The sequence below is a fragment of the Notolepis coatsorum genome (assembly GCF_963971535.1).
Source record: "Notolepis coatsorum genome assembly, chromosome: 1".
NCBI classification, from domain to species: Eukaryota; Metazoa; Chordata; class Actinopteri; order Aulopiformes; family Paralepididae; genus Notolepis; species Notolepis coatsorum.
This window is the reverse complement of record NC_140165.1, coordinates 207,138,650-207,156,441: the sequence shown is the minus strand read 5'-3', so window position 1 is coordinate 207,156,441 and position 17,792 is coordinate 207,138,650. Positions and strand designations below refer to the sequence as shown.

The 17,792-nt window shown below is 40.8% G+C and overlaps 1 protein-coding gene across 1 annotated transcript; it reads right to left on the bottom strand.

The window, feature by feature from the left end:
- Positions 1 to 2,038: 2,038 nt before the first annotated feature.
- Positions 2,039 to 17,653, bottom strand: rab38a (RAB38a, member RAS oncogene family). Its single transcript, XM_084329696.1, is given in 4 exon segments — positions 2,039 to 2,966; positions 2,968 to 3,021; positions 4,632 to 4,912; positions 17,433 to 17,653. Coding segments are annotated over 4 exon segments (636 nt in total). The 5' UTR covers positions 17,632 to 17,653; the 3' UTR covers positions 2,039 to 2,864.
- Positions 17,654 to 17,792: the final 139 nt, after the last annotated feature.

The window sequence follows — 17,792 nt, the reverse complement described above, 5'->3', positions numbered from 1 at the left end:
TCAACAGCTAGGGTACTGTAGCTGGTCCGTATCCGCTTCCATTCATTTGTGCTAAGCTAGGCTAGCTTGCAGCCGCATAGCTTTCTATTGAAGGCAGAGGGGAAATCATCTGACTGTGGAGAAGAATGGTGGTGTGTTCTTTGAACCCTTTCACTACCACACTACAGAAGGTTAACCTTTCACAGTGTGGTAGTGAAAGGGTTAACCTTCTGTAGTGTGGTTGTGAAAGGGTTAACCATTTGTCGTGTGACAGTGAAATGGTTAACCTTCTGTATTGTCGCAGTGAAAGGGTTAACCCTTTGGTAGTGAAAGGGTTAACAACACAATATCTTATTGGTATCAGGGGTTTTACACAAACGTCTGGCCCCTCTCATCAAAAAAACAGTCCCAGAACAATTATATACATTTATTTTATTTCATTCTTTTCTATTTTAGGGGAGAGCGTTAACACAAAAAAAATGTGTTGAACGTTTTAAATGATCAAGTGCTCCTGAGATTCACCCTGATTAAAAAAAGAGGTTCATTCCAAAAATAACAAATATAACACATCGCTATAACAAAAGATTATTGCTGCCATGAAAATAAAACACACAATTGAAAATACACTTTTGTATATAAATGTGTTGAGTTTTAGAGGATGAAGTCGTCTGCAGCATACACTGCAAATATTAGGCAAATGCACTATTTACAAATACTATTATGACCTAGGACTGGTGTGTAATTTGACATGAAAAGGGCTGTCCATAAAAAAAGGTAGAAAGCGTATTTGCTAATGATATAGCATCAATTATTGTTAGGACAACATTCTCAGGTTAAAAGCTTTTCCAATATTGACACTTTAAATCAATCCACTTACAGAATTACTTGAATTGAAAGTGGACTGAAGCGTACCCTGATGATGCACTAACAAGGAAGTACAATGGACAATGCTATTGGATGGAAACTCTGACGTAGCTTTGCTCTGTGGATGCTAATTGGTCAAACATGTTGAATAGAATTTTAGTGGTAGTGAGTAAGTAAATGCAGCAAAGAGGGGAAAGAGAGAGAGAGAGAGAACTGATGTTTGTAACCAGTTACATGGAGCTGAGTTTGGAACCCTGATGCGTGTGTGTGTGTGTGTGTGTGCACACATGTCCATACGCATGTGCTTGTACGTGCGTGTGTGTGTGTGTGTGTGTTCATTAAAGCAGTCTCCATGGTTACTGGAAGGGCAGAACTGAGGTTTCAAGTCGCCTTGAAGGTGACCTTGCCTCTGAAAAACACACACACACCACAAACAAACAGACAAACAGAGAGATATGGGAGGCAGGGTGAGGGTTGCCATATTCTTCCTAACAACAGCAAAAGTTTTGACACAATACTGTAAACAAACTGGCAGTGTTTACATTAACATTAATATTCCAATAGATGGTTTCAGTGGAATTGCATGACTAGGGAAACAACTTGGACCCACATTTATTTACTGTCAGCTACTGTTATTAGCAAAACCTGCAACACAAAATACACTTTATAATGTATAATGATTATAATGTTTATGTTGTCGTGTTGAAACTGGCTGTATGATTCAGGATACTTTAGTACTCTACACCGTATCCTGTTTACAATATATTAGCTCATATCCAACTCAATATAGTAGCTCATATCTGGACCATGACAACCCTGAATATGATGACTGGTGGGATATGCCAATATTAAGTTAAAGGTGCTATAGATAACATTGAGCCACTAGATGTCGTACTAGGGCACCAGCGTTTGTCATGTATCCAATCAGGTGGATTCCACATGGGGAAATGAGAAGTAGGGAGGGGATACATAAATGATAAATGATACATTCATGAATAATTTTATAAGCTCTGTCGATCTATTTTTTATTTTTTTTTAAATGTAAATGTGAGTTTTGACTCTGAGGTCTGTCTGTGTGGCTTCTGTTTCCACGGTAACGCTTGCTAAATTCAGTTTACTTGTGTATACAGACATACCTGTGACTGGGATATGAAAATACATATTATTAACACCTCATCTCATGTAATGTAAGTGCATCTCAGTATCATCTCTCTGTCTCACACACACACACACACACACACACACACACACACACACACACACACACACACACACACACACACACACACACACACACACACACACACACAAACACACACATGAAAAGGCCAGTGTTTTGCCGAGAGTTTTGTCAGAAAGATGCATAATAGTGTTGGGTTATAACGAGTACACATGGCATCATGGATGCAAAACGCGGGACTGGGAAATATGGCCAAATGATCATATCACAATATTTTTGATGGTATAAGGGTATATACCAGTATTTAGTTCTCCAGTACAAATACAATGTGATAAGACATTTTCATTTACTTTTAACACAATTGTCACTGTCCTATTTAATTCAAAATGGTCTATTGTCTTTGACTTAAAAAAAAACTTTGATGAACCTATAAACATTATATAGTATGTGTATACAACGTGGACGACGGTATAGTAAAATTCCATACCTTTGCATGAATCCATGATGGTATACCTCCCAGCCCATAGGGGGGAGTAGTGTTCTGTAGTTTTGCCCATAGAGGACGGTTCCAAAATAAGTGAGTGAGTGACTGAATGAATGAATGAATGACTGACTGAGTTAGTGACATCGCCGGTTAATGAGATGTGACATATTGATCTATATCCACATTGTTATCACAGCATCTGTAGTATAAGGTATATATATTCTGAATATTGGTTCATTCCTCTTGTGTTTTACCGGTATTACACACATTCATTATTTTCCAAGGTAGTGTACTCAGAATGCCTACATAAGGTAGTGGGAGTTTACAGACATAGCAGGGAATGATTGTCATTGGCTGTTACTGGGATCGGAAGCAAGACGAGCAGGTCCCGCCCCTACCGCTCTCTAATTGGGGGGAGATGGTGTCGGGGGCTTCTGATTGGAGCATGTCGTTCTCGGCTGGCGATGATGTGCTTAACCAGGCAGTTGGCGGCCTCATCTATGTTGATATTCTCCTGAGAGAGGGAGAGAAGGAGAGAGATATAGAGAGTGGAGGGAGAGAAAGAGAGAGAGAGAAAGAGAAAGAGAAAGAGAGAGAGAGAGAGAGAGAGAGAGAGAGAGAGAGAGAGAGAGAGAGAGAGAGAGAGAGAGAGAGAAAGAGAGAGAGAGATGAGAGAGAGAGAGAGAGAGAGAGAGAGAGAGGAGAGAGAGAGAGAGAGAGAGAGAGAGAGAGAGAAGAGAGAGAGAGAGAGAGAGAGAGAGAGAGAGAGAGAGAGAGAGAGAGAGAGAGAGAGAAAAGGAGGGAGAGAGAGACAGAGAGAGGAGGGAGATAAAGATATTGGGAGAGAAGGAGAGAGAGAGAGGGAGGCAGAAGAAAGAAAGGAGGGAGAGCGAGACAGAAAGAGAGAGAGAGGAGGGAGAGAAAGATAGATTATTTTCCAACTGTAATGAGGGTCTGAGATCATGAGACCTCTTAGTCACACAGAGTAGACAGCAGAAGAAAGAGGGAGAGATAGAGGGAGAGATACAGAGGAAAGACTGGAGGGAGAGAGGGTGGGGGGGAAGAAGGAGGGAAGGAAGGAGAGACAAATAGAGAGAAGAAATGAGGCAAATAGAGAGATATTGGATGAGCGTTTTGTTGCCGACCAGCACGACAGACTTAATTGTGGGATTTTTCAATGGTCGTAGAAGGGACTGTTGATTCACGGAGAGCTTTATCTCGTCCAACGATGTTGGCGTGATTTACAGTACCGAAAGGGGCTACATCCTTCGGTGACCCTCATCAAAGTGGATCGGCCCAAGCACCCTGTGTATACTGTCCACTGAGACATGACTACTGGACGTTGATGAAGTTACACCCACTTCATGCCTTGTTTACATTCACACAGGTTAGAGGGAGCATTTCTCCTTAAAGGGACAGTTCACCCAAAAGTAAACCCTTACCCGGTGGTAGCTATCTATCCATTCAGATTGTTTCGGTGTGACTCGCCCAGTTTTGGAGATATGTGTCATGGAGATATGTGCAGTGTCATGTAGGAAGTATTTTCTACCAAACTACACCTCCATTCATTATTATTGTGTGTGTGACTGTGTTGTGTATCGTACTGTGCCTGTTTGTGTGTGTATGTGTGTTGTGTATCATAGTGTGCGTGTGTGTGTATGTGTGTGTGTTGTGTATCATACTGTGAGTGTGTGTGTGTGTTTGTTGTGTATCATACTGTGTGTATGTGTGTGTGTGTGTGTGTGTGTCGTGTAGCATACTGTGTGTGTGTGCATGTGTGCATCATCATGTGTGTGTGTGTTGTGTATCGTACTGTGCGTGTGTTGTGTATCATACTGTGTGTGTGTGTTGTGTATCGTACAGTGCACGTGTGTGTGTGTGTTGTGTATTGCACAGTGTGTGTATGTGTGTTGTGTATCATACTGTGTGTATGTGTGTGTGTTGTGTATCACACTGTGTGTGTGTTGTGTATCGCACTGTGTGTGTGTGGTGTGTATCGTACTGTGCATGTGTGTGTGTGTGCATGTGTGCGTGCGTGTGTGTGCGTGCGTGCGTGCGTGCGTGTGTGTGTGTGTGTGTGTGTGTGTGTGTACTGTGTACTGTTCTGTGTGTGTCCTCCCTCACCTTAGCGGAGGTCTCATACCAGCCAACAAATCCGTTTTCCTGACAAAACTGTTCCATCTTGATCCCGTTGTTTGTCAACACGTCCCGCCCCTGGTCGCATTTATTGGCCAATAGCACAGTGGCAACGTGTTTCCCATTGGCCAGCGTCAGCTTGGAGTCCAGGTCATCCTTCCATTTGGTGACGGCTTCGAAGGAGGCGGGTCTTGTGAGGTCAAACACAATGAAGGCTCCCATGGCCTCACGGTAGTACACCCTGGTCATGTTGCCAAACCGCTCCTGCCCTGAGAGAGATAACAACCAGATACAGACAGTTAGAGATAACAACCAGATAGAGCTGCCGCGGTTACCGCAATACCGCGGTATCGCTGTTACGTCACGCCCACCGCAGCGTTTAACTGAACACCGCATCAACGCTGTTTTTTATAATAATACTCTCAACCAAAGCAATGCAAGGGAAACATTTTGATTGACAGTCGAATCTGCCAATTACGTCACACCTCTTGCACCCGTCTCTGCTGTTACCACCAATCGGCAAGCGCCTATTCAGTTTTTACTTCCTGGATGTTAGCCATTGATCACAACAAGGCTCACAAATTAGCTCCCCGCCGGAGTGGACTACCAGAGCTCCAGTCCACAGGAGTACTAAACGAGGCATAATGATTTTACTGCAACGAATGTTATAATAAAAGCCCTTCGTTCTATACACTTGTCTGATTGAAAACTTTATTAACAGACAGCAGAATGTGCACAACTCAGCACGCTCTGAGCAAAGGAAGGAACGGAGATATGAATTGAGTAATGCTTGCCTTGCTATGGTCCGGTAAATACGCTGATGTTATTGAACGTGTAACTATATAACGTTAATGCCACAAAACCAATGCCTTTGTTAATCAAGTAGTAACTTTATAATAATAATAAGAAGAAGAAAGGGTCGGGGGGGGTAACCACCGGGCGCTACCAGCCTACCACCCCTGCCCGCGACACCGAGTGAACCGGGCACGACCAGAGGGGAGACTTCGAATCCGTGTTTCACTTTTAATAACGAATGCGTGCTTGCCGAATCCCAAACAATATTCATGCTGCAAAGTCATCCTCTAAAGATAGACATTTAGACTAGAGGCAGGCTATATGCTATAAAGAGTAGACTACAACAAAAATAAAAAATAAAAAAAAATGCATTACGACGGTTATTTTGCGGCGGTATGAAATATTACGCAAATTTGTGCGGTAAGGAAAATATCAATACCGCGCCAGCTCTACAACAGTTAGATAACAACCAGATACAGACAGACAGTTAGATAACAACCAGATACAGACAGACAGACAGTTAGAGATAACAACCAGATACAGACAGACAGTTAGATAACAACCAGGTACAGACAGACAGTTAGATAACAACCAGGTACAGACAGACAGACAGTTAGAGATAACAACCAGATACAGACAGACAGTTAGATAACAACCAGGTACAGACAGACAGTTAGATAACAACCAGGTACAGACAGATAGTTAGATAACAACCAGATACAGACAGACAGTTAGATAACAACCAGATACAGACAGACAGTTAGATAACAACCATGTACAGACAGACAGTTAGATAACAACCAGGTACAGACAGACAGTTAGATAACAACCAGATACAGACAGACAGTTAGATAACAACCAGATACAGACAGACAGTTAGAGATAACAACCAGATACAGACAGACAGTTAGATAACAACCAGATACAGACAGACAGACAGACAGACAGTTAGAGATAACAACCAGGTACAGACAGACAGACAGTTAGAGTTAACAAACAGATACAGACAGAGATAACAACCAGGTACAGACAGACAGACAGTTAGAGTTAACAAACAGATACAGACCGAGATAACAACCAGATACAGACAGACAGTTAGAGTTAACAACCAGGTACAGACAGACAGACAGACAGTTAGAGATAACAACCAGGTACAGACAGACAGACAGTTAGAGATAACAAACAGATACAGACAGACATACAGTTAGAGATAACCAGGTACAGACAGACAGACAGACAGACAGTTAGAGATAACAACCAGGTACAGACAGACAGACAGTTAGAGTTAACAAACAGATACAGACAGAGATAACAACCAGGTACAGACAGACAGACAGTTAGAGTTAACAAACAGATACAGACCGAGATAACAACCAGATACAGACAGACAGTTAGAGTTAACAACCAGGTACAGACAGACAGACAGACAGTTAGAGATAACAACCAGGTACAGACAGACAGACAGTTAGAGATAACAAACAGATACAGACAGACATACAGTTAGAGATAACCAGGTACAGACAGACAGACAGACAGTTAAGAGTTAACAACCAGATACAGACAGACATAAAAAAAAATTGACATAGTTTTGTCTCTTCTACCCATGTAAGGCGTCTTTGAGCACCTGGAAAAGCGCTATATAAAATAGATGTATTATTATACAGTTAGAGATAACAAACCGATACAGACAGACAGACAGTTAGAGTTAACAAACAGATACAGACAGACAGTTAGAGTTAACAAACAGATACAGACAGACAGTTAGAGTTAACAAACAGATACAGACAGACAGTTAGAGTTAACAAACAGATAAAGACAGACCATTAGAGATAAGATAGGCAGACACATATAGATAGATAAATATAGATAGATAGATAGATAGATAGATAGATAGATAGATAGATAGATAGATAGATAGATAGATAGATAGATAGATAGATAGATAGATAGATAGATAGATAGATAGATAGATAGATAGATAGATAGATAGATAGATAGATAGATAGATAGATAGATAGATAGATAGATAGATAGATAGATAGATAGATAGATAGATAGATAGATAGATAGATAGATAGATAGATAGATAGATAGATAGATAGATAGATAGATAGATAGATAGATAGATAGATAGATAGATAGATAGATAGATAGATAGATAGATAGATAGATAGATAGATAGATAGATAGATAGATAGATAGATAGATAGATAGATAGATAGATAGATAGATAGATAGATAGATAGATAGATAGATAGATAGATAGATAGATAGATAGATAGATAGATAGATAGATAGATAGATAGATAGATAGATAGATAGATAGATAGATAGATAGATAGATAGATAGATAGATAGATAGATAGATAGATAGATAGATAGATAGATAGATAGATAGATAGATAGATAGATAGATAGATAGATAGATAAACTGAGACCAAACTGCCTGGCTGAATGGATTGAAACCTCAAAAAAAAATTAGAGAGAAAGAGAGAGGGGGCATAGCAAGAGACTGAGCTAGATAGAGAGAGGGGGGAGCGGGAGAGGCACAGAGAGAGAGAGCATAGCAAGAGACAGAGAGAGAGAAAGAGAGAGATGACACAGAGAGAGAGCATAGCAAGAGACAGAGAGAGAGAAAGAGAGAGAGATGACACAGAGAGAGAGAGAAAGAGAGATGACACAAAGAGAGAGACAGAGAGAAAGACAGACAGACAGTGAGAGAGAGACAGAGAAAGAGAGAGATGACACAGAGAGAGAGCATAGCAAGAGACAGAGAGAGAGAAAGAGAGAGAGATGACACAGAGAGAGAGCATAGCAAGAGACAGAGAGAGAGAAAGAGAGATGACACAAAGAGAGAGACAGAGAGAAAGACAGACAGACAGTGAGAGAGAGACAGAGAAAGAGAGAGGGAGGGCATAGCAAGAGACAGAGAGAGTAAAGGGATGACAGAGAGACTAGAGACAGAGGTAGAGCGAGAGACTGAGACAGCGTGAGGGAGAACAGAGGATAGTGTTTGTGTGTGTGTGTGTGTGCGCATGCCTGTAAAGGTTTAAGATAGGGATGCACCGATCCAACTTTTTTAGTCGCGATACTGATACCGATCCGATACCCATTGTTCAATTAATAAACTGTATGCCTCACTGTGTGGAAGAGACTGGGATCATTCTTTTGTGTCAGTTTCCCACCCCCCAATACGGCCAATGTGTATTAGTACGGACGACCAGCTAAACTGAAAGCAAATGTGGAGCGCTGGGCTCGAACTGACGAGCCCAGCGTCTCCAGCATTTCGTGGCGAGTGCCTTGCCCACTACGCCACGTAGCCGCCCTATTTAATTTATTATTAAAAGAATGATCCGATACCCAATCCAGCTATTTTAGTCATATCAATATCGGATCGGTGCATCCCTAGTTTAAGATGCTAAATCCAGCTGCAATGTTCTGAACTCTTTTCTGGATACAGAACAGTAGTAGAACCATGATACAGACCAACCAGAACCACAGTATGGTTAATTTAGTCAAAAAGGACAATTTTGGGAACTTTTTCCACTTAGATCAACTTCTGTATGCACCATCCCGTGGTTTCACCCTTAGTTATCCTGGCAACCACACACCCCGTGATTCCATGCCTTTTGGCAGAGATTGTGATTCATTTAAACATCTTTAAAACTTCACCTCAAAATGCCCTACATTATAATGTCACTGAACATAAAAAACACATCACATGTAATTACTTTCTCTGAATATGTTTGTTTTATAGCAAGTAAGCTAGTTTCATTGTTGCTGCCGTCAGGACAGCTGAAATCCGCCCAATCTTCCGCCGTCGACTAAGAACACACTTTTTCAACCAATATCTGAATTAAAAAAGAAAGAACGAAAAACAAACCTTCTTATTGGCTGTGCTACTATATACTACCCTACTAAGTCTATACTACTATCTATTATGCCTATACTAATAATTATGTCTACCCCCTTCTCATGCCCTTTGGATTAAATCTATTCTTAACTGTATTAAACTAGAAAAAATCCGACACACACTCCGGGGATCTACAGACAAGTTCTTTTCTATGTGGGCTCCCTTCTTTTCCTATGTTGAGAGGATCCACCTTCCCATAGTCCCAGACTGATACTCACTCACACAATACCCTTGGTACACTACTCACCCATCCCTCCCCTTCAAACTTTCTCCTTTGATGCACCAAATCAACACCAGAGTTGGTTGACCTATGAATCGCTGTACTCACTTTTTCAAAGGTATCTCCTTATTTAAATTTGTTTTATATATTTCTTATTACCATTACTATAATCTCTCTCTGAAACTGTTTTTTGTTTGTTTTTTGTTTGTCTGCCTGTCACTTTGACTTGATGTCTGCTGTTCTTTGTATTCTGTTTTTGTGTTTCAAATAGAACATTTTCAAGTACATATAATTTGTAAATGTTGGTTGCACTGGGAAAAAAACCAATAAACAGACATATAAAAAAAAATATATATTATGTCTACACTGCTATGCACTCAACGTGAAGCTCTCAAATCCTTCACGGGTAGACGAACAATACCACTTAACCTCCGCTGCCAGAGGTGTACCCCTGCTCCTGTCGCTTTGGATAAGAGCGTCAGCTAAATGACTAAACGATGTAAATGTCAATATTCAAGGTAGCACAATATTCACATACAATGTGCCAACTTCATCCCCTCCCCTCCTCCTTCCCTCTCCCTCCTCTTCCTGCCATGCCCCCTACAACAACTTTCTCAACCCTTTCAGCCGAGACCCTAAAGCCTGCCGTTATAAATAGAATTATTATAAATAGAATAGTCTGAAGCAGCCATTTGTCTCCTAAACCCTCCACAAACAGACAGTGATTTATCGCGCCAGAGACGTGGGAAAACAGTTCATCCTCGGATCCCCCGACAAACCACCATGGGGACTATTAATAAAGTAATATACATAATACACAGGGAAATGGACGAAGGCTCCTCTCGTATGAATGATGATGATGATGATGATGGGCTTAAGGTGAAGATGAACTACAGAACACCAGGGTAGCCAATACGTGTCCTCTTACTGTGCAGAAGATTAACTTATTACATGCGTCGAGAATATAGCCTTGCACAGACTCGACTCACAGTGGTTCGCATATCAAGTCAAATCAAGTTCATTTGTGTAGCTCCAAAATCACATTACACGCCTCGGCAGACCTCACAAGCCCACAGTGGAACAACACCCTCTGAAGTAACCGCCAAGGAAGCTGGAGGAAGAAACCTAAGAGAGATCAACTAGGATGGTTAGGCATGTAATAGGTGTTGAGGAGGGCAACGCTATAGACAGTGAAGGAATAATAATAATAACAATAATCAATACAAGGAAAATCATAGATTTTCATAATGGGTAAGCAGAGGCAACAAGGCATACAAATTTATCAAACACAACACTTATCTTAGATTGTATTTGTAACTAAGAAATTACAAATTACAATAAATAAACTATTGTTTTCGTGCATAGATCACTAGATGTATCAACTTATAATATGAGTTTCATGTTAGCATTTCATGTTAGCATTTCCTGAATGGCCAGCTGCGCAATAGCGATCATAATAGGTTCACAGGATTAGTTGCATCAGACAGGCGGCTCAGATTTTGGAGAAATACAGAGAAACAACCGCCCCCCCCCCCCCCCCCCCCCCCCCCCTCTCGAGTGGAAGGATGTGAAAAGGGCTCTCTGGTGACCCATTCTGCACAAATAACAATCTGATCTGTATCGTCAAAGTCACGAGTTAACTGTGGAAAAAACACATTTGAGTGGAGGGGACCTTTAAAGAAGGATACAGCCTCATCCATAGTGGAAACAAGGGCAGGAATAATTGGATGTGATTATTACTAGGGCTGTCTTAAATACTTCGAAGCTTCGTTCGATGGGCATGGGATTTGAATATGAAAAGAAAATTCGATTATTAAAAATATATATATATGATTACCGGTAAATATATATATATATTTTTTTTTTGTGCAAAATCAACTCTGCCTCTCGTTGTTAATTACAACAAGCAATGCTGTTTGTTATTTAAGATGAGGTCGGACTCGGCACTGACAGATTTGTGTTCATTGTGCTGCTTTTATAAAGCCTCAAATGGCGGCTTACAATATTTCATGAAAGCAGTGTTTAGTTTGTCTAAGATTTAAAAAGGTTTAAACTTTACAGCACTGACAAAGTTCAACAAAGTGCTGTACAAGTCCCACAACATAAAAAAAAATTATAATAATAATAAAATAAAATAAAATATATTATTTCGAAGCTTCGAATTAAAATCGAATCTCGGCCCCGAAGCTTCGAATTCCAAAAACAAATTGAAGGTCAGCCCTAATTATTACTACACCTTCAAATAAGCCCTCATTTTGTCATAAGATGACAATGTTAAGCCTCAATAGTCACAGGAAACCCCACCTTTTTAAACTTTTAACAAACCTTTTAGTCTAGAGTCAGACCAGTGGTCTGGTCACAAACCTTTTTAAGCCCAAGATCACTTTTTCTTTTTTGGTGAAGGCAAGATCTACCTATTGAAGCGTTGAGAGAAAAAGACAGCAAGATTGTACTTTAAACTAAATGACTTTTATTTTCCTGTATTCTAATTACATGCAATGCTTTGGTCCAACATTAAAACGTCAAAGTAGAACTGTAATATGTACTTTCTCAGTCAGTGCTAAGTGCAGTCATCTTATGCAGCATCACTTTTCACATCAAAACAAAAGTAGAACTGTAATGTGGACTTTCTCATATTATTAACATTAACAAACATATTTACAATTAGCATTTTATAAAGTAGAACTGTAATGTGTACTTTCTCAGTCAGTGCTAAGTGCAGTCATCTTATGCAGCATCACTTTTCACATCAAAACAAAAGTAGAACTGTAATTATGTGGACTCTCAGGGAAAGACCAAACTTTTTTTTTTATTATTATAATTTTTTTTCAGGGAAAGATCTACAGGGAAAGTCTCAAAGATCTACCAGTCGATCGCGATCGACGGGTTAGTGACCACTGGTCTAGACTCTCTGAGGGTCCTCATCCAGCTTAGGGCCCTGGGTAGTAAGTTCCACTCTTCCCCCACTTGCTACAGTACACCCCTAACTAAAACACACAATAGTCCATTAGCTAACTATAAAGGAAGGAATCTCTGCGGCAGTCTGTCTGCGGCATGCATATCTCGAGAACCATTCATTCGATCGACTTCACGATTGGCGGGTGTATTGCCGAGGACCCAGGGGAGTGCAGTATCGGATTTGGTGCAATTTGGCTAGATGGTGGGGCAATAACAACAACAAACTGTATGTATATCTCGGGAGCCGTTCATCCGATCAACTTCACACTTGGCGGGTGTACTGCTGCTGAGCACCGAAGGCCAATGAACGGGCATGCATTCTTAACTGCCACGCACTCCGAACGGAAGACTCGTCGTGTACTGTATCAACATAAAAATGCCTTACCGGTAGAATCTGGTTATAACTAAGAGATTTGCTCAAAATAAAGTTTAATGTGCATGGATTACAAGATTACTACTGTACAAACAACCTTCTCTAGGGTCATTGTTTGAGTAGGACACCCTGACTCAATGAGACCTTGCCATGGCAGATGGTCATGTTTTGAAAATGTGAAAAAGAACTTTCAGAAAATTGTTATTGCAGCTTTAATATGTCTGCGTTTCATCTAATAAACTGTGACTAAATTAGACATGGCCTTGATTCAAGGATTGTCAAACATACGGCTCATGAGACAAAATCTGGCTTAGTTTCCCCCGAGGCGACCGGTCGCCTCTAATTCCCAATAAGAACCTTTCTGTACGCTGGAGCTAAAGGCCTCAAATCTACCTCACATGAGCGCAAGACACATGACCGTGTGTGCTCACCAGACCAGGCACACAAGAGAGCAGGGAGGAGTGCACACGGGCCGCGGCAAGAGGATTCCTCAAAGGCCAGCCGACACTCATGTGAGATGACCAGAGCAATGGTATGCAGCCTACGGGCAATGCGGGCATGTTATCATCCGGCCCTGATTCCCAACATACTGAGTGAGCCGTGTGAGAGAGAAGGCTACTTGTATACAGTATGTTTCCTGGAATTTCCCCCTAGGCATTCATTCCTTTATCTATCTATAATAAAATAGCCCTCATTTACAATAATCACAGTGTTGTTGTAATGATTCTAGGCAGCATAACAGAGCAGTGCATCGCTCATTAACTTACTGTAACACTTTGAGTTTCTTTACAAAGTTCAGTTTGCAGCGGAAATGGTGTTCAGTTCTAAATTACAGTGCATAAGAGGGGGGTAAAATAAAATTAGCATAGAACTGACACATGAATTTTACAGGAAGTGTACAAATATATCTATCTATTATATACCACACTGTTATTAGCTGATGTATGGGGTCCACAAACCCATCATTGTGTAATAAGGTTTAGGGCTGACCCCTCTCATTCAGTATAGGGCAGTTTGGTCTCAATTTTGTCTTGGTTTGGTCTCAGTTTTGTCTCAATTGGTCTTATTTTGGTCTTAATTTGGTCTTTGTTTGGTCTTAGTTTGGTCTCAGTTTGGTCTCAGTTTGGTTTACGTTGGGTCTTAGTTTGGTCTCAGTTTGGAGTAGTTATTAACTAGGGATGCTCGATATTGGCTTTTTTACCGATACCGATATTCCGATATTGTCAAACTCTTAATTTCCAATACCGATATCAACCGATATCAACCGATACCGATATATGCAGGGTTTCCCACCCCAAAAAACTGAATAATTTCAGGTAACTAATCATTTCACTGGATATATATATAACAAATATTGTTATTGTTTTTTTCTTTTTTTAAACCGATACCGATATTTTCCGATATCACATTTTACTGCCGATATCGGCCGATAATATCGGTCAGCCGATAATATCGGACATCCCTATTATTAACTGAATAAGATAAGCACTGGTAAGCACTACATTTAAACATATTTTTGAATGATGTATGTATGTGGGAAACACAATTTTACAGATGTCGATAAAATCAACTATTATCAGTCAATAACATCCGGACCACCGACTAAGATTTTCTTTAATCGAGGACAGTAGCGCTGCCTAAACTTCATTCACATGCCACAGAGCCTAAAAGTAGGTTTGGCCACCAGTTAAAAATCGCCTACAACCAGTGTTGTGCTAGTTACTGAAAAATAGTAACTCAGTTACTTTACTAGTTACTTCATTTCAAAAGTAACTATGTTACTTTACTAGTTACTTACACCCAAAAGTAATGCGTTACTGTGAAAAGTAACTATTTAGTTACTTAAAAAATATATATATATATTGCTCCCATGCCCTTACAGATACTCAAAATCTGTTGATCAACTTGACAGTTTCCATTCACATCACTGAACTCTGCTAAGCAATGTGGTCTATACAAACACAAATCTGACACAAACACAAATGTCGAAGTCCCGACGTAATAAGAAATGCACCGTGCCTAATTGCTCGGGGAGCATGCACGTTTAGGTTTGAGCGCATGCACGTTTAGGTTTGAGCGCATGCACGTTTAGGTTCTAGGTTGAAAATAAGTGCACGCTTAGGTTGAAGGAACAGCCTTGATGTCTGTCGCCGGAGCGTTTCATTATAACCGTCTTGCAACGTTGTTTAAGATATCAATCGTGCATTGCAACGTTAGAATAGTTAGGATATCAATTGTGCATGAAATGACTATATTTATATTGTTTGATTAGTATTGATGAGATTCCCTGGCAGATTCGTACAGTCAAAATCTGTTGATCAACTTGAGTTTCCATTCATTTGCATTCACATCACTGCACTCACCAAAGTATGTGGTGGTCGAGATGTAACGTTAGTCCAGCCCCTCAAACATGTTCTTTATCTCATTTCCATTTTGTATATTCTTATACAATATATATATAGCCAAAAGTAGAACGGTGTTACTGTAACGTGTTACTTTGTAACACGTTAGTCCCAACACTGCCTACAGGAGTAAAGTTCCCACGCATATTTCAGATTATCAGACTCTGTCCACACATAAAATAATGCTTATTCTGATCACAACATTATCAACATGCTATGCCATCCATATGCTGCGTTCAGATGGATTAAGGTAAAAGACGGATATAATTTTAGTGGATGAGACTGAGAGCAGGACGGTAAAATGATATGACAGAGAATGGCAGAGAATACAGAGAGGAACAGTAGATCACTTTCACATGCAGTATTTTACTGGGTAGATGAAAGAAACAAGGGTTCCTGATATTGTCAGTCTCAACAGACCCAGACTATGAATCCATATATGGTGGTGCTAGGGTAAAGGTCACAGGGGCAACAAACTCAACAAGGATCAGGAGTAGGCTCATTCTAAAATGGAAAGCGTGGCACTAGAGGAAAGGTCATGGGGTCAGCTAAATCAAAATATCTTTCCTGTTGGAGTCATGAATGTGCACAGTAAATCTGAAATATCTTGGTTTCAGTTTGACCTGATGGCAACACAGGAAAGGCCATGGGGTCCATGAATAGGTGTCTTCCTCTAGGGGTCATGAATGTTCACAGCAAATTATGTGAATCCACGATGAACAGTTCAGGAAATGTGCTAATTTGAATGCTCTGGCTTGATGTTTGGCGCAAGAGGAGAGGTCATGGGTTCACTCAAATCCATAGGTTTCTTCCTCTTGGGGTCATGAATGTGCACGTTAAATTGTATTTGAGATATCTCATTCACTTTCTTACAGACAGACTTACAGATGCGACTGATTACATAACCTCCTTGACGGAGGTAAGCAAATGGAGACGCCAAATCAGAGACTCACTGAGCTTGTACAATATAAAGGCTCTGAGAGTGTTGCTACCTGAGGGTTTTGGGCTTCAGCCCGGTTCTGTGAGACTACAGTTGTTTGATATTGATATTTCTGCCTGTCTATCTATCTGTGAGGAAATAAATCTGTGACTTTAGTTATTGTGACTTTAGTTATTGTGTCATCCATGACAATACTTTTCCAGGTGTGTTTTTGTCTTCACTTGAGGTCAAATGAGGTAAAATACCTGGACAGGCCTGGATATTTTAAACTCGGTCCTGCCTGGTAACCTTTAAACTCATTCAATTAACCTACATAACATGACACTGTGGGACACTGTACAATATAAGACAGAGTCTCTCCTAAAATAAGGGTAGCATTGTTCAAAATGTTAAAGTCAATTGTTAAAGATTAGATCGCGATATGGATATTCTTGGCCGCTAGTCAAAGTGGCATGACCTCCACTAGTTCGACCATTACAAGTCGCTGAGTTCAAACTCCCTCCAGCCCCTCTCCGACTTGAGGATAAATATGACTCTGATTGTCATTTCAAAAACCGCACCATTGCAAACACTCTAAAATCATCAAACTTCCGTTTGTTGGACCGAGAGGCAAACGCCCATGCGGTGAAGTCTGTAATTGAGTATGTGGAATCAATAAGACATTTACCACAACTCTTGTATGTAAAAATGTGTAATGTGTTGTATCGTTCGGACACGAGGCCTAAAGTCGAGCCATGCGTAAAACATGATCCGTCTGACGAGCATCAACGTGACAGCTCGGGTTTCTGTTGGAACAAAAGAGCAATAGTCAACGTCATTGCCAGCACTAATTATTTCGATATAACCACCACACGCGTACATAACATATATTATGCCTACAAATTGTTGTTTTGTCTTTCATTAAACCAACAGGATACTAAAATACTCCGCGTTCCAATATCCAAGCTGTAAGAATGATGTCATGCATGCGTAAAAGTGAATGCAGTTTAGCCAGTCCATAACCTAGTGTTTTAATTCATCCAATACTTAAAAGTTTTAAAAACCCATTAGGCACCCATCTCCAAGGGTCATTGGCCCTCAAAGATAAACGTTAACTGTTTATCCCACATGCGATGTCTCATACAGAGCTGTAACCACACCGCAACACAAAACCTAACCGTGCGTAAACAGTCCCAGACCGTATCGTACCTGCGATGTCCCACAGCTGTAGCCGCACGGTCTCCTGCTCCCAGTTCAGCACTTTCAGTGCGAAGTCCACCCCGATGGTGGCGCGGTAGTTGGGGCTGAAGTTCTGGTGGACGTAGCGCTTGATGATGCTGGTCTTGCCAACCCCGAGGTCCCCTATCACCAATATCTTATACAGATGCTCTTTATGGCTGTCCTGCATGGCGAAGGGCGAGGAGGGTGAGGGATGAACATTAATACACCGTGGTGAGGTGATGGAGAAGGAGGAAGGAGAGGAACGGAGGAGGAGGGAATGAAGAGTGGGCTGGTTGAGTTTCAAAGAGGCGGAATCTTTGGTTAACTGCGTGGCGTTGGAGACGGCGG